The sequence below is a fragment of the Danio rerio genome, chromosome 14 (assembly GCF_052040795.2).
Source record: "Danio rerio strain M-AB ecotype USA chromosome 14, GRCz13ab, whole genome shotgun sequence".
Taxonomy (NCBI): domain Eukaryota; kingdom Metazoa; phylum Chordata; class Actinopteri; order Cypriniformes; family Danionidae; genus Danio; species Danio rerio.
In genome coordinates, this window is record NC_141034.1 from 50,356,362 (window position 1) to 50,379,405 (window position 23,044).

Here is a 23,044-nt window from a genome sequence, read left to right on the forward strand (position 1 = left end):
TACTTGTTTGCATAATTCTCTATATTTAAATCTACTTGGATACATTTTTTTTAGGGTAAGAATACAACAAAATATATGCTTCATATATTGAATATTCAATATACTGTAATCAGACATTCTTTCCCTTTTTTAGTACACATGAAAAAACAAAAAATGATCTGCAAAATACAAAGCAGTGGATGCACGATACAGAAAACGCATACAGTGATAAATGCACAACGCAAATTATTTTAAAAGGTCTGAAATGACAAAACAAAACAGATTTAACGTCCTTCAGAAAACAGTTTCCTTTCAACTGTAAAAAAACAAAACTTCCAGGTATAAAATATCAAAAGCAAAGAAATGACTATTTACACAAACAAAAAGAGCAATCATTTACTTTCAGTAATGACTTGGGAAGAAAAAGCTGACCTAAGGCTGCTTGTTGTATTGATCATAAACTACCGCATAAAGGTATGTCTATGCACAGATTCGTTTACGCTCCCGAAACACATCACGGCTGTTTCTCTTCACCCGTGCCACTCTTTCAGTCTTTAGCACCAAATGAAGTTCATTCCTTCAGCATCACAGCGCAGATGGTCGGCAATAACGAAGCGCAAATTAACCAGATTATAAAATAAAAGAAATAAAAAAAGAAGTCTAATCCAGGCTACACGCGGTGGTTATAGTGTTGTGCGTGAACAAGCGCTTGAGCTGTAGTGCTGGTTTCACATCAGAAACAGACGCTCTGTTACATCAAGTGATGCGTGCAGTTCGTTCAGCTCTGTGTGGTGTTCGTCTGTGTTTTCTCCTGATCCACGGAAACCTCCGGAGGTTCGACTTTAATGATAGTCACGTCATGTAGAGACATGGCTGGCTGCACGCTGGGCACTACGGTCACTGCCGGCTGCGAGGACACCACTGTTACTGGAGCCGTGGAGGCCGGAGTGGTGATGATGCTAGACGGGATGGCGAGCTTCAGGACTTGGGTGTTGCTGGTAGGCACGGTGAGGGGCGAGAGGGCGCTCAGGGTGATGGGAGTGCCGGGTTTGCCGGGCATTGTGGGAAGGGTGATGAGCTGTAGGGTGATCCTCTCTCCGCTCTGTCCTTGAGCAGGCACTAGCGTCGGGACGGCCTGGAGAAGCACTTTGCCTGCGCTGTTGCCGCCGCTGATGGAGTTTGGCGCGGGGAGGATCGGCGAGCGGACGGTGGGAGAGTTCATAGTCACTGTGGAGATTTTCTGACCCTGTGTCGTCATGAGGACAGGAACCTGCATGGCCAGCCTCACAGTCCTGCAAACGAACAACAACCACATTGTGAGGAAAGCCAATTTAGTCTATTTTGTTTATTTATTTCACAATAAGGTAGAGTGTACATTAATCAACGTTCCCCAAGAACGTAAATGTACCCAAATTAGTCCAAAGATTAGTTGTTGGTGCCTTAGCCAGATGTTAAGCTGGATTTACTTTTGCCTGGCGCTGCATCGCGCACCTCACAAAATGGCTGAGGGTTTTATACTTGCTGCTTTCGCCGTTGTGATATTCTTAAAAACGACGGGGCGGTCAAAAGAAACCCACCGTAAAATCAGACGGATAAACGGAAGAGGGGGAAGTTTCCGGAACTACGCCATATCATTCAATACTTTTAAACTAATTATTTTTATAAATTGTTTGAAAGTTTATAGGGATTTTTATAACCATACAATATTTTTTTTAATCAAACTTTGATGAATCACTTGCTTTTGTTCATATCTCGGACAGTTTTACCTTTTAAAGTTTATTAAAATATGAATGCTTACAGAACATGAGTTGCTCTACAAATATATTTTATAATGGCAAGAATAAAAGCAAAATTTTAAAAAAAGTACACTTACTAAAAAAAAAAAATACAGATTCTTTTTAGATTTAGCCCGCTCAACAGTTCACATTACTGCCTGGCTATTTTCTTTCACATATTATGCTAAAAAGGCAATAATGGTCCAACATTCCCGACCATTATCACCAATAAAGCCTAGAGAAACAGGCCATCAGTATATTGTAAAAGCGATGGGTTTAAATGTTCCTTCCCAGTTATCAAAGAAATAATTCAGTGACTTCATTTTAGTTTTGTAACTATTAAATTGCTTTAAATTCAAAATGGCAATATATAAATCAGTGTTAAACCTATGAATGGGGGGAAAAACATATTCTGTAACTGTGTTCCTGGGTCTCCACTTTTGCCATGGCCTCTTTTGGTTTTAACAAACTTATCCTTCAGGTTTTTCCAAACCTTTTAACAAAAAACTCTCCTTTCCCACGGCTGTTGCAATTTTTAGCCAATAATTATTGATCATCTGGTTAACTCTATGATCATGGATCATAAAGATGTCTGTACAGTCGTACTGTTTCAGAAAATATCTCTTCAGAGTGTTTCATTTTCAACTCAAATCAAACGCGGCACCGCGCGCACTGTTCGCTCGAGTATCAAAAAAAAAAACGATGTGCACCGCCAGCCGAAATCATGTCGCGCGCACCCAAAAAGAACATCCACAAACTCCGCAATGATGTCACATTCGCCGTGCGCACTCAAGCAAACAAGCGAGATACATACGAGTCGAGTATAAACCAGGCTTTAAAGGCCAGGGGTGTCCAAGCTCGGTCCTGGAGGGCTGGTGTCCTGGAGAGTTTATCTCCAACTTGCTTCAACACATCTGCCAGTAAGTTTCTAGTATATCTAGTAAGAGCTTAATTAATTTGATTTGCCCAGAATATGCTAGGCCCTCATTTGGACATAATAATAATAATAATAATAAGATACATAAATACTATACACATTTAATAATAGCCATTATAAAATACCTTAATCAGGGCTCGAAATTGCGACCATTTTGGTCGCATATGCACCCGAAATTTTATCTATGCGACCATAAAATATTTTTGGGAGCATTTCAGCGAGTGCTTAAAATTGTTGTGTGCGACCAGTTTTTACTGTAAAATGTTCACCACATGCGCGGATTCGGGAGACATTCACGCAGAATGCATCTCTAAGCTCTTTGTTTGCACTTGGAACGGGAAACGCAGCGCTCAGGAATGGTTTTAAACAGTTGTCATGTCATCTTGCTGCAGTAAACAAATCCAAGTCCGTAATGCTTGCCCCGGCTTCGCGCTCTTCTTATTGGACCACTGCTCTAGCACTGAACGCGAATGATTGGTTAATATCAGCTGTCAATCACTCAGTCAGCGCCTTCTGGCTTCGGATGACAGAGAGAGCTACTACCGCGGAAAACTAAAGCGCTAAAGATGAGATTGAAGATAACGCGGACAGATTTAGTTTTAGAAACCATCTAGTTACAAATAATGACACATCTTACTAGTGATCATGTGCTGAATGTTAATCCACCATCTACACTTTTCCAAGAGTAGAAGACTTCTGTTGGCTTCAAGTCTGCTATAAAAAGTCTGTGGGATGGAGTTTTCAGGTAACTGTTTGCCACATCTAGCACAAGAGCTTCTGATGAATCCTTCATATAATTGCCAGATGCTGTCCGCCATGCAAGGGGCAGTTTAACATCACGTAAACCATCGCAAACGGGCTTACACTGAGTAAATTAATATCGCTAACTTACTCATGAAAAGACCGATATGGCTATTAACATGACGTATGCATATAATAAGGTACAATATGTGTCAAAAGCATCAGTGCAATATCAGACAGCACTTGTGAGAACAGCACAGTTAACGTTATACCGTTAACAGATTCATTCAAGCAGTGCGTGCAGGGCCAGCTCAGTTATGTTATAAAAATCTATTTTCTTGTGATCACGGGATTTCGTTGAGACATATTTTCCTCACGCACGCATATTTATATTATTATTTTTTTGCTTGTTAGTTTCATTAGTGTTGATTTCAAATACGATAAATCTGTTTGTATAAAACTTGTAGTAACGGTGCTCATAATTGGTGGGTGCGACTAAATTTTGGCTGATGCGCCTAAATTTTTAAAGTTAGGAGCACCGGTGCTACCAAGCAAAAAGGTTAATTTCGAGCCCTGTTAATACAGTTTAATGCATTAAGACATTATGCATGTTCCAAGCTTGGTGTTATATAGTATGCATCATCAAATTTAACTTTTAATATTATGATTAAGCTTTTATTTCCACATTAAGTATTTTAGATTGTCCTGCAGTTTGTTTTCAGGGATTGAAATACTTTGGCAGGTGCTGTAACTGGATCACAAGTTGTCAAAACTTGCCGTTTATTTCCACAAATCATTGTTATTCTTCCTCTATTATGAGGATATCTATACTGAATGTTTTGCCCTCCAGGTCTGAGGGTCTCCAGGACTGAAAACTCTGAATTAGACATTTGAGTACCATACCCAGGGGCTGCTGATATGCTGTCTCCCGATTGTTGCACGGTCATAAAGGCATCTTGTCCTGAGGTTAGATTGATAAATTTAGGAACAGCATTAGAGGGAGACCCTTTGCCTCTTGGATTGCTGCGGTTGGATGCGGCTGGAGTTTCTCTCTTTCCCTCTTCAATGCTGTCATCCATATTGTCGTCATCAATGAAAACAATGTCTTTGGGCATCTCCTTAAACTGGTACACAAGTCTTTGGCCTTCCACTTTTGACAAAATGCCCCGCTGGTAGTAATACCTACAAGCAAAGCATCAAACCATCAATTAAAAACATTCTAGATGTTCATCCAACCAGTTTAGGAAAATCGATTAGGAAATCATTTAGGAAGTCCTTGTTCCAGCAAATTTCTTCTGTTTCCTCTTCTGAGTTCAAATTAAAATGTATCGTGTGATTTGTTTTGTTTGTCAAGCCACATTATTATTACAGGGTCTCTGCAGATATCATAATGTCAAATTTAAGACCTTTTACAACCTTTTTAAGACCATTAAGTATTAAATTTAAGACCTATATCGCATTATACAAAACACGCGAGAGAAAATGTAAAAGCACAAAATTAGGGGTAAAATAAAGTTATTTAAATTGAACAGTAGTAAAGTCAGATTAACTGCACCATTGAACTACAGAAAAAACAAACATCTTAATGCAGATTTATACTTTCACCTGGCATCGCACAACTCACAAAACAGCTTTTATACTTGACACGTTCACCATTAAGATATTTTTTTTTAAATGACAGGGGGCGGTCCAAATAAACAAAGTGAAATCAAACGAATAAAAAAATAATCATTATCATTGAAGATGTTTTTGGGGGCCTCTTTTGTGTTGTTTTAACAAACTTATCCCTCAGGTTTTTCCAAAGTTTTACAAAAACTCCTCCTTTCCCATAGCAGTTGCAATTTCTAGCCAATAATTTTTGGTCATTCTGGCAAGCAGAAATGTAACTGTGATAGAAAATCGGTAAAAACTTGATTAGGTATTATAGCCTACTGTACTATTCACTCTTCAATTAAATCTCACTATCAATCCCATTTTATCACTAAAATAAAGTGACGTGCACTCAAAGCGAACTTCCGCGAACACAGCGATGATGTCACATTCGCCGCGCGAACTGAGTTTAATATCAGAAAGCTGATTGGCTATTGCAAGTTGACCTTTTTGTTCTTGTAATACCGCAAATTACAATTGGACTAGTGAAATAAAGAATTACAACACCCCAAAAACCTAGCAACAACAAAAGGAATTTAAATGAGCATTAGATGTAGCGTTACATGGACATCGCAAAAATAAGACCTGTGCAAAAATATTTAAGACCTAGAACAGCAAATTTAAGACTTTTTAAAGCCATAAATTTCGATTTTTAAATTTAAGACTTTAACACTTTTTAAGACCCCACAGGGACCCTGTATTACCCTTTTTATTTGTTGGTATGTTTTTATGATCCCATTGTATGCATTTAAAAGTCTTTGTTTTTTTACTTTATGGATTTCATGCAAATATTACAGATCAACTAAACATCTCTGACCTTGATTAAATCTAAAACAACATTTATCAATATTTATATCCTTACCTGAGTGCTCTCCCCATTGTCTCATAGTTCATATCAGGTTTATTCTTATGTCTGCCCCATAATTTAGACACTGCTTTAGAGTCCACAAGCTTGAATATGCCTTTCTCTTTCTGAGTCCACTTAATGTACTTTGGACACGTTTCCTTGTCCTGCAGCAGGTCCAACAGGAACTCCCACAGGTAAGTAGTCGAGCCTAAAAGATTCTGAATTTAAATTCTGTGGCACCAGAAGAAAATATTATGTTGCATAAATAATTAAATAAATGCAGAGAAATGCTCACCCTTGCTGTCTTTAGATTTCCTTTTATAGACCAAATCTAAAGAACCATCACAGCAATTTCGTGGAGTCCTGGGTTTTCGTCCTGCTGGGGAGGACCACATTAAACAAATGACTCATCTAGATAATTACTCCATTTTTAACAAAGAAAATTCATTTAATAAATTGAGCTTTATTAATAAATTGAACAAATACATTGAAAGTGTGTTACAAAAGGTTTATGTAAGACTTCAAATGTGATGTGAATCATGCATTTATATAGCTATAGGATACAGGACGCGAAGCAGTGGCACAGTAGGTAGTTCTGTTGCCTCATAGCAAGAAGGATGCTGGTTCGATCCTCGGCTCAGTGGGCGTTTCTGTGAGGAGTTTGCATGTGTTCGCGTGGGTTTCCTCCGGGTGCTCTGGTTTCCCCCACAGTCCAAAGACATGCGGTACAGGTGAATTGGGTAGGCTAAATTGTCCGTAGTGTATGTGTGTGTGTGAATGAGTGTTTGTGGATGTTTCCCAGAGATGGGTTGCGGCTGGAAGGGCATCCGCTGCGTAAAAACATGCTGGATAAGTTGGCGGTTCATTCCGCTGTGGCGACCCCAGATTAATAAAGGGACTAAGCCGACAAGAAAATGAATGAATGAGGATACAGGATACAGCTACAAAATACACTATGCGAATGGCTTCAAAATACAGACTCGTTAGCTATAGACAATTTTGAGGGATGTAAACAATAACTGTACACTCACATCGAAAGCGGCTAGAGCGTCAAAGTAGCCGGAAGTCATTATTTTTCAATGAGAGCCGGCGGCGATAAGCGGCAAGGAGCAGCCCACCGTGTCTTTGCCGGTGTGGACATCGAGTAGAGTTGAAATCAAGTCGACCTTATGGTATTGAGCTATGGGTAAGTTCGGCTGCAAGCAATCAGAATGAAGAAGTCCACCGCTTGAGAGGAGATCAGAGAACACAGACCTGTGAACTTTGGTTCCGACCACAGTTGTTCCCAGGGGTTTGATTATTGCGGTTGGCGGATTTTTAACTATTTACAATGTTTTCTTACAGGAACATACATTAAATAAGTTACTGGCGAGTTACTGATGTGCATTAATGTTATATATATTTATCTTAAAAAAAGATGGAATCTCATGCGACAGTACAAAACAGTATTGCTGCTTCCGGATATTTCAGACATATGGACCCATTGGATAATTAAGTGGAGCAAAGCCACACCACATGCAACTTGATCTTCCATTATTAAATGAATTTGTTAAGAAGTGCGCAACATTTTCATGCTAGAAAGCATGTTTTATGCAGGAATGTAACTGATTTGCGGCAACGGCTCTTTTAAATACGAGATTAATGTAGCAAATTTTGACACTCTCGCCGCTGGAGATGAAGGCAGACAGCGCTGTCGCCAGGGCGACCAGAGCGACCTTGGACGCTCTCACCACTTTCGTTGTGAACGCACATTAACAATAGTCCCAACGCCTTTCCTGTTTGACATTTTTTATTTCTCTAGCATCCGAGAACCAAAAAAAGAGATGCATATTGCTAAATAATGTTATGATAGCTGTTTAATCGCCAAGTTATGCTTGAATTGCCTCTGGTTACAGTCATGAAATAGTTTGATAAGCAGGAAATGTTCATGGGCCAATGACATGACCATACTAAAATGGTATATAGGTCTACTACACAAAATGAATTATACATCGTGTTTATCAACTACAGAGAGATGAGATCTAGCGGCAGATTGGGAATGGACTGGTCGACGTTCAACTGCTTTCAGCCGGGCAGGTGTGCTCAAAGCTCCCGCTGACAACCTGGAGCTTAGACGCGAGAATATGCCGAAGCTGCTTTTAGCGCAAGCCAGAGTGCGTGTATGGTCTCGTGATGTGCGTTTTTAGTGTATAGTGTGGACAGAGCTAGTCAGAAATGCTAGATGAAAGGCCAGTGTGGACGTAGATTGTTTTCATCCTGAAACGCCGCTTTAAAACTAAAACATATTAGTGTAAACAGGGCCTATATTGGCCATAGTGTACGAGTGCGTGTGTGAATGCGAGAGTGTATGGGTGATTCCCAGTACTGGGTTGCGGCTAGAAGGGTATCCGCTGTGTAAAACATATGCTGGAATAGTTGGTGGTTCATTCTGCTGTGGCAACCCCTGATAAATAAGGGACTATGCCAAAGGAAAATGAAAAAATGCCTGAATATTTGCTTTTATTTTCTATTGCATAACTTCCATTTCTCCAAAATGTAGATTATTGTTATTAATATTATTGTTATTATTTTAAAGTCACGAGTGGTTGTGTAAGCATTTCGCTACTTATACTGTGCGTGTATGACTTCGTATGTGACAAATAAAATTGGATTTGAACTCGTGTAGATCTGTAGGGGTTACAGCATTGTGTAGTTCACCTCTCTTTTTCTTCTTCAGTGAATCTGCTTCCTGCAGGACAATAATATCCTTAGCAACTGGTCCCATGTCCTCAGTTCTCACCTCCACCTCCACCTCTGACAAAAGCTCCTCTGTAAAAGATGTATTGTTCATTTACTTTTCATACAAATGTTATATATAGATGTGTCAAGAAGGACAATAGAAACAGCCAACATTTAGCAGTAAATCACACACCTGTACTGCGGTCCCCTTGTAAGCTGGCAGGTGAATCCATGTGGAGCAGAGCTTCAGCTGCTTCAATAGTCTTATCATGCACTGAGACCTCCACTACAGAAACAGGAAAAACATAGGTTTGTGTTTCAAGTTTTGACAATAATAAAATCAGATTGTGGTTTATACAAACAAATGTCATTCATTACATCATCTATATAGTAGTATAATTGTAACCCTGGACCACAAAACCAGTCATAAATGTCAATATTTAATTTCATTTTACACATTAAACTGAGATGATGACTTATAAATGTTATAAAGATATACATAATAAATATACATCATGTGAACAAATAAGCTTTCCACTGATGTAAAGATCGTTAGAATCGGTCAATATATAAAGCGCTCGGCATAATTGAGCACAACCCATTTTGTAAATGAATATCTTTATCCATTTCTCAGTGAATATAGGCAGTGTATTTTGGGGCATTTAAACAAAACAGATTTATTCAACAGATATATTTATTCAAATAAAATTTTAGTCACCAAACATATACGTTAATCTAATGTATATGCAAAAACATAATATTGTATAGGTTCCTATTAAAATATGAGATGAATTTAAAAGTTAGATTTGTGAGGGGTGTACTTGTGTATGCTGAGCACTGTAGAAGAAATACAACTATTTGAAAATCTGTAATCTGTGGGTTAAAAAAAAAGACTCTAAATAAAGAGAGAATCTATATCAGGGCTCACCAACATGATGCCCGTGGGCACCAGGTAGCCCGCCAGGTTCATATGAGTTGCCCACAGGCCTGTTCTAGAAAATAGCGCACCATAGCACCACATATGAGTAAGCTGCATCTAATATTTTTATGGGTATTCTTTTTTTAAATCACACTTGCATTGGTGTAAATTTGAAAATTACTTTAATTTATATATTTAAAAAAAACTTTGAAAACAATTTCAGACAAATGAAGTGTTGCATATTGATATGTATCTACCTTGTTAAATCATTGTTGACAACTACTGTGAGAAATCATTAACATGATTAATGTCTTCACAAAGATGAATATTATTAATTATTAATAATAACATATAATTAAAAGTAAATTAAGAAAAATGTGTTATTTAATAACTGGTAGCCTTTCATACAAATCGGTACCCAAGAAGTAGCTCTCAGTTTCCAAAAGGTTGGTGACCCCTGATCTATATTAAGTGCTTAACAATTACTAACCAAAAAATTACTTTTGATACATCTAAAGTAGGAAATTTACAAAATATCTTTAAGGTATATAAATATTGTCATGATTTTTGTCATATAAGTAGGCCCACACGGAATCTGCACGTGCAGATGTTCAGTGAGCGCATCATATTCGCAGACAATGTTGTTCTGTTGGTTTCATCGGATATGAACCTTCAGCATGCACTGGGGCTGTTTGCTGCCGAGTGTGACAGTGTGAAAATCCATGGTGCTCCACTGGAAAAAGGTGGTTTGCCATCTCCAGGTTGGAGGAAAGTCCTTACCCCAGGTGTAGGAGTTTGAGTATCTTGGGGTATAGTTCATGAGTGAGGAAAGGATGGAGCGTGAGATTGACAGGCGGATTGATGCAGCGGCAGCAGCAATGCAGTCGATGTACCGGTCTGTTGTGGTAAAGAAAGAGCTGAGCTGAAAGGCAAAGCTCTCGATTTACTGGTCAATCTACGGTCCTACTCTCACTTATGGTCATAGACTTTGGATGATGACAGAAAGGATAAGATCTCGGATACAAGCAGCCGAAATGAGTTTCTTTCACAGGATGCACCCTTATGGATAGGGTGAGGAGCTCTGTCACCCAGGAGGAACTCAGAGTAGAGCTGCTCCACCTCCACATCGAGAGATGTCAGCTGAGGTGGCTCGGGCATTTTACCTTTTGCTCGGGCTGAGGTGGCTCGGTTTGCCATCTCCAGGTTGGCTTTTTTCCGGATGCCTCCTGGACACCTACCTAGGGAGGTGTTCCAGGCATGTCCCACCGGGAGGAGGCCTCAGGGAAGACCCAGGACATTCTGGAGGGACTATGTCTCTCGGGTGGCCTGAGAATGCCTTGAGATCCCCCCGGAGGAGCTGAAGGAAGTGTTTGGGGAGAGGGAAGGCTAGGGTTCTCTTCTAAGACTGCTGCCCCCGCGACCCGGCCCCGGATAAGTGGACAAAAATTTATGAAAAGATGAATGAATGATTAATTAATTTCATTAATATTATTGACTAATATGAAAATGTTTATACGATTTACTTACAAAACAGTTTGTAAAGTGATAATTTCTGTCTTTTTGTAGATGTATGGTAAATCTATAACATGAGAGACTTGCTTTGTTAACCAAATAAATTAATCTAATAAGATTTGCACTGTTAAGATTAAAGTTAAACATTAAGTTAACATGTATTATTTTTTATTTAACGTTGTTTTTGTTATGATATTCCTAAAATCATTCTGCATAGTTTCACAGATTTATCACAATATTCTGCGCAGAAATGATTATACATACAAGATAACGCAATACTTTTGACCCAAACAATGTCCCAATTTAGTGTTACAAAAATAAATATCAATTTATCCACTGTGTTCATTGATGTTGTAATGAGGAAAATGTAATAATGCATCAAAAAGAGCCTGCTGTTTGCATCCTCAGCTCATAAATATTTCATCCTGTGCCTGAAATTGGTGGAAAATAATATTTGCATTTCGACGTGTTCATTGGCTAGACCGCAGCCTACGAACCAGTGCTAAGCCCTGATTGGCCGTGAGTCCTGTCACTCAACCATTGATAACTCCTATGAATACACTTCCGCCCTTAACTTCGACAACAAAAAGCGTATTTGTATTCATGATTGAAATATTTACAGACTGCGAAAATATGTAAACACTCCCTCAGTTACTTCACAGAAAACAAATCGAAATTATACATTTATAAAAGCGCGTTTGATTTGCGTCCTACACAGCCTCGAGGAAGTCTCATAAAACTGAAAGCTGTCAATCAGATTTATTTTACATCGCTTTTTGCGTACAAATAGCAAATCAGCACCCTTTATGTCCTCAGTTATTAACATTAATTTGATAACTTTCGTCTGCAATCATCAAATGAAGGAGTCAAAGAACAAAACCGTTAGCTGATTTGAAGAGATAATCAGATCGCGCACATATTACTGATTCAATACAACATTTAAGCCTAATGCTTTCCCACAAAACTCTATCGACCAATAAATCAAGCGATAAACAATATATCAGACAACGTGGCTAATACGCAAAAGCAAAACAAATACACTTCCTGGTTTCTGACAACCAGCATCAATCCGCTAGAACAAATCATAACTCCAAAAAGCTTTTAAACGAGCATTATTAAATGCACACACAACGGTGAATACACACATTACTCTACAAACAATTAATAAAGATGTCTCTAAAACAAAAGAGAAAGAAATATTATTTTTATACTTAAACTAGGCGCACGGAGAGCTCTTCACTTCCTGGTTGTCAAGCTTTTTTGGCACTTGCATCCTTCACAGAGCCTAGAGCTCATAACCTAAAATCACGTGATGCAATTGTTTTCTTTCTTTTTTTAGCTAGCTTTAATGCGTAAGAAGACTAGTGGGGACCAGCAAAAAGTGTTGGAAACAGTACTGAAAAATCATACTCAAGTAAAAGTACCATTACTTGGCCAAAATGTAGTGTGAGTAAAAGTATCTGTTGTGAATATTACTCAAAGTATGAGTAAAAAGTAGACCTCTTAAAAGTATTCAAAGGGTAGTGAGTAGCACATCAACTTAGACATTTGAATGTCCAATTATCAGCACATTTTGGGATAGAATTAACAGCAAGAATTAACAAAGCTAAACCCCAAACAATCAAAGCATGGTCTGATTTTTGAAAATGTCTTATTTAATAACTAGATAAACTAAAGCATACGGAAAGATAAATAATATTAGATTAACGGTGTATAAAGGTCACTGCTCACCCCAGAGTTTTTCTTTTATTATTAATATTATTATTATGTATTTTCATTTAATGCAAATCCTGGCTTGTATAGTTGTTGCTCGCTATGTATGCTGGCTATGTTCTGCAATAAGTAAATAATGACAAAAAAAAAGTGAGATGCATTTACATGTACTTTGTGAATGTGTGTAAATGTAACTTTCTGTATAGCACTTAGTTATTGCTTAAGGCCATTTGGTCATCATCATACTGTAAACAATAAACATCCATCATCATCTCATCAGTGTCATGCATCCACACAGTCTCTCGATTATTGAATGTAAAGATTTTGGCCATCTTCTTGGACACTTTTAGTGCTACTAAACGGTTTGCCAGTAGTTTGAGTATTTGTAATTTATTACCTTCCACCACTGCCAGCAGACGCATTATAAAACAGCAGCTGGAGACTTATTAATTTTTAAAATGAGCAATAATCTCTGCACAGCGTAACTCTCGTGTCTTGTGACAGAAGATCTGATATTATCTAAATCTTCCTCAGATATTCCTACACAAACTCAACGCTAAAGCTTTGTTTTTGTTTTTACTAGTTTCCATATTGAATAACTTCATTGAAAGCACCACAAGATGTCTCTCTTTAGCTGTTCTCAGCTTTAAAGAAATCTGAAAAAAAGCTAATTACCACCTTCATGTTTTGTTGTAAATGAAAATGCAAATCCCAAGGGCTTAAATTCACTCTTGACATTGGTGGGTACACACATCCCTAGAGTGCATGCATTGAACAACACAAATTCAGTTCTGCGCTTTAAAAAAACACACAAATAAAAGTACTTAATAATATTTACAATAACATTTAATAATACAAACAACAATCCCATCCCATGCTGCAAAAGTCAATTTACAGGATTTTACTGCAGTCGGGCTTTGAGGAGGTATGAATGTAGAAAAATTTTGAGGTGTGTGACGAAATTTAACTGTTTTATCACGATTATTGTATTTCTTAATTATGGAGGCCAAAATTAAAACTGTATTTAATTAATTGCACAGCCTTTGTTAATAGTTTTACAGTGAACTAGTAGCGAACATGATTTGGTGCATGTGTAGGTTAAGAGTTGACGGTGCATTACTTTACTTTGAAGTCGATTAAATTATTGGTAGGGACATTTCAGTATTTGGTTCCCTCCGTCCATGCCAATTCTACGCCCTTGGCAAATCCACACAACAATGTTTTTATAAGAATCAAGGGGCAACTATAAGACTCAAAGAATTCACTTAACCATAAATATGCATATAATGTAACAAATCAAATCAATAAATGAAGATTACATAATATAAACACACTATAGTCCATTTTACCATTTACCTTAGTTCTAGCATGCCCTCTAGATATTCTTATTAAAGCAGATGAACTCTTTAGCATTTGGTTCACTTAATATAAGCCTACACTGAGATTATGTTGACAACATGCTTTTAGAGTAATTATAATTTCATGTTTAATGCCAAGTTTACCATTTTAAAATGGTTTAAATCATAAATCAGGGTTATTACACATTTTTTCAGTCAAATTTTCAAGCGCTTTTCAGATTAACTTTTACTTTACACACATTATACTATGTTATATCAGTTGATATTTGTTATAGTATTCTGTAGTATAGTGTAATATTCTAAGCAAAACCTTTGATGGCACATTTGCCCCAAGCCCAACATTGAATTACTCTTATTTATCTTAAATGTAAAGACGACAGCCAAAAAATGCTCCAGACATATTCACATACTCCAGTTTTTTATGTAAAAGCAAAAACATTTATTTAATTTTTAGTTATCCAGTGTTACCTCTTTAGCAACAAATTATAATGAAAGCAACACAACTGCATTTTTAAGCACTTTTTCCAAAATCTAAGCACTTTTCAAACCTTTAAAACACTAAATTAAAATGTAAGCATTTCCAGCACACAGAAGAATTGCACCCTGATTAAAATTCATATATATGCATAGTTTCTGATTGACAACCTCACACGCTTGCTGCTGCTAAACATGAAATGTGAATTTGATTTACTACAAAAAAAGGGTTTACAAATGTAGCTGGTTTGGTTTGGCTCCTCAAGCTCCAACGTCGGGCTTCTGACTGAATGATTCCACTTATAATTCTTCCCACCACATGCAGAACTCAACATTTTATTTGTATGGAAATTTGGTCCTCTGACCACTGTGCTTACCTGCTGCCATCTCCTGCAGCTCAGTCTCCACAACTTGCTCCTCTGCCACATCCTGGACCAGGTAGGTGTTCTGGTCATCATAGACCAACACCTGAGCAGCATAGCACTGCTCCACATCAGCGCTGTTCACCTGCTCCACTATCACCGCAGGACAGTCCTTCTCTCCATAAGACTCCTCCCCATCAGGGCAAACCTCCTGACAGAAAAACAAAAAACACAAAACCTTGAGTTTCCTTGGATTATGAACATCAAAGAGGCTAAATATTGTTTAAATAAATATATACAACATATATTTATCATTTTTGTAAAAGATTTTAAAAGTCTTGTAATAAACACACTAACACTAAAGGGTTTTTCAATGAGTGCCATATAAATATTTACTTATGTAAACTTTTTTTTTTTTGTGTGCATTACAATTGTCTTGCTTTACTTTTTTTTAAACAAATATGCAAGCATCACAGTGCAGCTCAAAAATATGATTTAAATAGCTTTATATCATTGAGTTTTACCCACATTTCAGTAAGAATTTTGGTAAAAATAAAATAAAAATCTATAAAATCACATAGATTATCCCGTTTATGGCTAGTCCTACACTAAATTGCATGTATGTGTTGTCATAACTAAAAATCACTTGCAGTGACGAACAAAAACATAACATACAAAAAAAGCAGTGAAACAAAGATTCAGTCATGTGCATTTTAAAGTCATTTTGATAAAAGCTGCTTAAACCTAATTTAGAGAAGGCCCATTCCTGGTTAAAACTATGCCTATTTGTGAAAACGGCTCTTTAGGGTGTACTCACAGGCACGATTATCCCCCCTCCCCTCTTTTCCCTTCGGCCTGCACTTACATTGCATTTTACCTTTTGCCTGAGCACGCTTCCGTCATTGATGATGCGACTGTTTAGTTTAACAGAAGAGAAGCGCTTTCACTCAACACAGTTGACATTGCTTTAGTTATATTGTTTTGTATTATTTTTAGTCGTTTGGGATGCAGTGACAAACAGTCAAATATTTTGCTGAACAGATCCACCACTTTTGACGCTCATAAATGTTCATGAAAGTCATCGTGCTGCAGGTATTAGGAGGTTTACTGAAGGTGCAACGAGAGGTTTGCGAATTTATTAATTTATGACAGTTCGTGTTTATTGACAAGTAAGAGTGATTAATGAATCCATGTGAAATATTCCGTTAAGTGACGTCGGTTCTTCAGTTTTGCACTCAACCTACAAGTGTACCGCTCCAAAGCCCATTCACTCTGGCACACCTCTTCCAACCGGGCCAGGGCCGGCCAACTGAACTGCACACGGGCCAGATTCTGAGCACTTTCGCTTGTCAAACAAACAGAAAAATGAGGGTCAAACGTGCCTGGACACGGTTCAGATAGCCTAGTGTGAGTATACCCTTAAAAAGTGTATACCTTGCATTTATTAATACTCTAAGCTTGTTTATTAGCCATCTCAGATTTTTGGATTTTTGGATTGAAAAAAAAAGCTTTAACATTACAGGGATTCTGCAGGTTTCATCAAGTCAAATTTAGGACTTTTAAGGACCATTATGACAAAAATTTTAGAATTTAAACAGGGTTAAATGCAAAACAAAAAAGTCGGCGCCAGTTGTGTAGTGGTTAGTGTATAGACAAATCCATTGCGGTGTTTACGGTGACCAGAGTTCGATTCCACCTCACAATCCAATGCCGATCCTTCCCCTCTCTCTGCTCCCCATCCTTTCCTGTCAATTCCCTCTACTGTCCTTTCTAATAAAAAGGTGAAACCTCCAAAAAAAAACTAATTAAGAAAAAATAAATCTAATATTCTCCTTGTGAAACAGTCTGTTACTTGCCCAATCAAAAACAAAAAGTATTTCTAAAGCCGCTTTTCCACTATCGTGCTGAATCGTTCTTTAAACAGAACTGTTCCATTTCATGCCAAACCGGGCCAGACAGCACAGAGATGGTTTCATTTTCCACTGTCGGCTGCGACAAAACTCTTTAAAACGTTACACAAAACGCATCAGTAGTTGCCTTGGTAACGCAATGTAAACGGTTCCCTTTGTTCAATTAAAGTTAAATAAGAGCCGAAACTAGTTTTTTTTTTTTGTTCGTAAAAGCGAAAGCAACCATGTGACTAAACACTGTTATGCCGCTCTATCAAATAGGGGTGCTAAATATAGGTAGGCCTACATGTGCACCCTTATTTATTTATATGTTGCGCAGCTCTGGCTAAATTTTATTTGGAGGGAAAATTACCAAAATTTAACGTGATGATTAAAAATAATAGGAGGGGAAAATAAATAATATTTAAAATCTATGAACATAACAGAAAAATAAACAAAGATAAGACAACAATAATAGTGCATTTGTATTATAGTGGCAGAAATATCATTTTGGACAGGCCTTGTCAAAAGTAAGCGGGCACTTTCACTAATAAAAACACTGCACTTAAATTATTTCATTTTCAACAATCAATTAAATTACACTGCGTTTTTATATCAAAAGTTGATAATGATATAAAATACACTACATTTTGATGGTAAAATAAAACCATTTAAGTGATGGCTGTTATTTGTTTTAGTATTCAAACATTAAATAACGAATGCAGCAAGTGAAAAAAATACGAATATGAAACAACACATGTAGCAGGATTTAAAGCATATAAAGCACTATTATATTTAGCAAAATGCTGCTCTATTATCTTTTTATTTTGATTATTTTATTTTTATTATTATAATTATTTGTGTTCATAATTAACTAACAAGCTGTAGGCGAATTATTGCTTGACGTTTTAGAAAATATTTGCGTAGCAATACTAAAGATCACTGAAAACAAAAAACAAAAACACAGAAACATGTTACATGCCTCATAAATGTCATATAACTTATGTATAACTGAATCATATAATTGCCTATAGCTGAAATGATGAAAATTGCTAATTTTATTTTTATAAAACATTTGTCAAAACGTATTGATATTTTTTGAGTAAAAGCAATACTGACATTTAAGAATCCATATTTATTTAATTCATTCATTCTTTTGACTTGTTTATAAGTGCATATGCTATAATATAAATCATACAACAGTACCTTGGACAGTTACAGTGCCGCTCCGTAAAGCTTTCAAGCAAAGTCTTTTGGACGGCCGACATTACAACACGAACACACCGTCCTTCAGGTGGTCTCGCCGGTTTTAAATCAACAAGCTGTCCTGGCTTTGAATTAAAAAGTGCAATTATTTTCTCGTTGTTAAAAGAGTCTGCAAGTTCGTGTTCCATGGATATAGTGATGTTGTTGTGGAATTTGGACATCGACGATGCTAAGCGTGACTTTATTCGCTTTATTCGATGCGCAGCACGAAAAAAAGGCAGCAGCGCATGTAGTCGCTGACATGTCTCTCCCGGATCAGAGCGAGTTTTGTGCTGTGAAATACAGCGCTGCGTGCAATAAACTCACATTCAGGCAGGCGAAGTAGGTCTGTATTCAAGTCAATGAAATAATAACTTTAATGAATAAAATATCTTCGTAAGAATGTGATGAGTTATTCACTTCTCTGCCAGAGACTGCTCTATGGTTTTAAAACCCTTTTCAAACTTTATCGTTTTGACCTGGATCATTATTTTATTAAATGTACTGTAGTTTATTGAGGATATCTGATGACTAGTGCGCTTCTGCTGAGCCAGCTGTGGTAGCTTAGCAACAGAGCCACGACGTCAACACACAGAATCTGTCGGCACAGTTCAGCACAGTTGTCTAACAGTGCCGAGAATTCTGGGCCGAGAACGGTTCGTAATCGTGCCGCTCCGTTCTAGGTTCAGAGGAGAAACAACTGTAACCGTACCGAAGTGTTCTTAGAAGCAGCTTAAGCCACATTGTGTGAAAACAAGCAAACCCTACTTGTATACATAAAAAAAAATCAACACAGATTTTCTTTTTTTTAATTACAAGCTTTAAAAAATATAATAAACTACTGTAAATATAATTCAATTTACATGGACATAGTAACATGAAGACCAATTTAAAATGATTTAAAACTTAGAAGACATTCTTTCTGTGAATTTAAGACTTTCTAAGGCCTAAAATTAAATCTTGAAATTTAAGACCCCGCAGACACCCTTTATTATACAAATGTGCATATAAGTGTGGACTTTACCTGCTGTGCTTCTTCATCTGCGGTGACATACTCCAATATATTCCCTCCACCATCTACGATCACCACAGAGGTCATGACTCATTCCTCTGTGTGAGACCCTCTCTTGTGCCCTGCGCCCCTGCTGATGACCTTCAGTGACGTCAGTCTGAAAACACAAAATAGCTGTTAGTAAGTACATTACGCAACACAATGTGCTTCTCTTTGTTACTTACAACAATATCCCCCAAAATACTGTTCAACTAAAGCACTGTAAATCTGTTGTTATCCTTGTCACTTTAAAATCGGTGTGTGCAAGGAATTTGCACAAGCATGCAAGTACTTTGGATATTGGGCCAAGAGGGATTGGGCATCATCTGATTAAAGTTGGTTTTATATTCGCACATTCGTTCAGTGATAACTTGTGACATGCTCCTTATATTGTTTACCATGACAATTTAAATATTTGGTCTAAAAACCACATGCAAGTATGTCTACTAAACAACATTAGCACTATTTAATCAACTGTGAACAATGTTGTACTTTAATAATCATTAGCTGCTAATAAGAGTTGCTCTGATCAAACGACCAGAGATCGGTATCAACCGATAATCATATTTCCCAAATTGATCAGTACTATTCTAACTTTATATGCCAAAGAACGACATAACTAGCGGCTGTCATAGTACGATACATCATTTGGGAAAAGAAAGATGTAGTGATGAGTTATTCCCAAAACCTGCAGTTTCTCTGTCGCACATCCATCATTTGAACCACGTTAGTTATAATGAAAAACACCCATAATGATGCTCTTAACAGGGTGGAAAACCAACTTCTTTAAAGAAGAACCCCATAATTTCTTTTTGCAAATTATATTGTTTTACACGCACACGCATTTAAAAAAAAATCCAATATTAGTTTTGGTAAAAACATGCACTCGTTTTCCATATTAATTGAAATATATGTAAATGGAGCGTTTAGGGCCTGTGTTTTCTGTACAAATATCACTGAGAACATTACTTATTCTATTCTAAAACATAAAATCACTTACAAAAGCTAACACGTATTCAAATAACAAATATGAATCAAATAAATAAATAATGAGGCTTTTTATTAAGAAATTAAACATAATATTTGTTAGTAAATGAAAAAAAAATCCTACTTTAATAATATTATTAATAATGATGATGATGATTATTATTATTAAGTAGGATATTGTTAATTTATTTTTCTATTTTAAAAGTCTACTTTTACAATTTGACATGTAAACCACTGCAAAAATGTTCTAACCTACAGTCCCACATCATATACAGTACAGATACTTAATAATTAACCCACTATAAATTATAAGCATTAATGTATGCTATGTTTTTTTGTTTTCACAAGCTTTGAAGACGTAACATAAATCCCACTTTTACATATTAAGTTCACCTATAGCTTTCATCATGAGCCACGGTTGTGTATAAAATTACATCAATGTTTTCAAAGTGCACTGTGAAGAGAGCGCAATTGTAAACATGAAGATCACTAAAACTGAACTGTAAAAATACTTGGAAAGCAAATTAGACCTTAGAGTGATGACTTTAATGCTTTTTTATTATAAATCCAAATTTAAATGTTAGAACATTCTAAATGAATAGGGCATAGGGGGAGTAACTGGGAATAGAACAGAGAGGAACTAGGTGTCTTACTACAGCTCTAGAGTTGTTGTTGCAAGCGTACAAGTTTGCGACCCAGTTTGCTAATGTTTGTTGTAAAAACAGATTTGCGAAACGCCAAATCAACAAACTATGATTGTAACGGCGGAACCTCTGCGACCTTAGTTGGTTTTCGGAAATGCACCCTTGACCGATCTCATGTGGCTGTGTCTGTGTGTGTGGTCACGTGATTTCCGTTTTTAGCGGACGGAGGGCTGTTCAGAAATGCTAGGTAAGACAGTGTGGATATGGACCATTTTCGTTTTTAAATGGCATTTTAATACTAAGACGTATTAGTGTGTATTTTTCACGAGCTGGTTTGCGATGGGGGCGAAGCAGATGATCGGCGATGCCGACTCAGCATCGTGTTGTCTATTGGCCATTGGCGATGGCATCGTCTATCGGCCCAACCCAAGTATGCAACATCCTTAATTTATTCTCTTAAGACGACGACACCTCATACTTTAAAGGAAAATGTGCTTTATGCAATGACAAAGTTATATAAAACTTGAAGCATCGGTACTCAGTATCGGCCGATCAACATGAAAAGGAATCTGTTCTCGGTATCGACTGCAAAAATCTTGATGGGAGCATCTCTACACTGTAAAAAAATATTTGATCAGTTTTACCTAACATCATATGTTTTTAAGTCTTTGTAACTTACTAAACTAAGTTAATAATTTTTAACTTAATTTTATAAGTTACACAAGCTGTTTTAAGTTAGTTTAACATGATATAAGTTCAATGGACTCATAAGGTTAATTTTATTCAGCTTAAATTTTTTAGACAATCAGGAGGATTATTTTAGTGTACTGCTAATATGATTTCACTATTAAGAATTTGCAAGGAATACTTTTCTGAAATTGTAGTATTAAGGAGAAAGTCTGAATGTTTGAATGTAAAACCAACTTTGCCTTTATCAACATCTGATGCCTTTTCAGCTGGCATGGTGGGGGAAAGCTAACATTCTAGCAAAATATCTCTCTCACACACACACACACACACACACACACACACACACAGAAACAAAACAAGAAAACGGAAGAGGCCTGCATCCTGTAGGCAAAACTGATCTCAGCTCAGCCATACTCACGATTTGAGTAAAAGAATAAAAAAAATTAATACAAAAACACAAAGAAGTGTTTTCTTTTATGCACTATTTTCTTATAGCACGCTACTACAACACAGTACGACCTGTATTTGTACTTCATAGTGTACATCACATAAATAAAGCAAAACTGTCCAAAGGCAATAATACATAAATCAAAAACCAAACATTTTATTTCAAACTCCTGTTCAGTCTATGTCTAATCTTGCACTTCTTGGTTATTAAACCTTATCATAGTTTACAATCACGCGTTACAAAATGTAAACACTGATACACTGATAATAACAGACACTGACAGACTGAGCGCGCTTTACTGACGTCCAAACAGAGCTTTCATTTTCCTCAAACAATATAAATATTTTATCAACTGATTTATTCACATTTACTGTGTCAAATGACAAGTAATATCAGTTTACAGAAAAACAATTGCATAAATAAATAACTTTTAAACAAAATGTCTACATATCGGTAAACAGCTTGCTGTAACAAACAAACATGCTAAACCAAAAACACACCTAGTCTAAATGAATTAGCTTTAAGCACTAAGGAATGTATAGCTCGATAAATTTGTATTTCATACCGTTTGTGTTGATTTGCAGTCGTTTGGTGCAGCTCAGAACAGCCGAGTTTACTCTGTCATAAGGTTAGCATGCTAACAATGCTAATGACAGATTGACGTTAAAGCTGCTCAACTTGCCAGAAACGCTCGCTGATAAAGCGCACGCATGCAGGCGATAGACAGACGTCTATTTAGTCAAATGTAGGATGCAAAAAGATTTTAGTTTTAGCCGTCCGAGTTGGTGTTGTAAGTGATGTTTTGCGTTGCTGGTTTCGGGCCTCCCGTTAGCAGGATCTGAATGACGAACTGCGCAGTAACCGTACGTGACGTCACACACACCAGGTGCGCGTACTCTGAAATTTCCTCAAGTCTCGGTTACTCTCTGAACCAAAACCCCTCTCATTGTAAATTTGTTATTCATTTTTTGCCTTTTCTGTCTAAATTTTACACCCCTAAATGAACATTTTTCAAAGAAACACTCTTATTTTTTATTTTCCGAAAGAATTTTGATTTATATGTTAAGCTAAAAGATTCTAATAATTATTCATTCATTAATTTTCC

General features: G+C 36.9%; 1 protein-coding gene across 6 annotated transcripts; it reads right to left on the bottom strand.

The window, feature by feature from the left end:
• elf2a (E74-like factor 2a (ets domain transcription factor)) lies at positions 1-22,793 on the bottom strand. Of its 6 annotated transcripts, none has more exons than XM_087280402.1 (9): positions 22,505-22,793; positions 19,144-19,288; positions 15,001-15,196; positions 8,841-8,933; positions 8,627-8,737; positions 6,225-6,305; positions 5,945-6,137; positions 4,336-4,614; positions 1-1,271 (listed from the first exon to the last, which is right to left on the bottom strand). In XM_087280402.1, the coding sequence occupies exons 2-9, from the start codon at positions 19,216-19,218 to the stop codon at positions 758-760; spliced, it is 1,542 nt and encodes a 513-aa protein (XP_087136528.1). In that variant the 5' UTR covers positions 19,219-19,288; positions 22,505-22,793; the 3' UTR covers positions 1-757.
• Between the last annotated feature and the right edge of the window lie 251 nt (positions 22,794-23,044).

Coding starts and splice junctions, on each gene's coding strand:
- elf2a (XM_087280401.1), bottom strand. CDS start 19,218: ATGACCTCTGTGGTGATCGTAGATGGTGGAGGGAATATATTGGAGTAT. Junction 4,615..5,944: donor ACAATGGGGAGAGCACTCAG/GTAAGGATATAA, acceptor CTTTGCTTGTAG/GTATTACTACCAGCGGGGCA. Junction 1,272..4,335: donor AGCATATCAGCAGCCCCTGG/GTATGGTACTCA, acceptor GTTCGTTTGCAG/GACTGTGAGGCTGGCCATGC.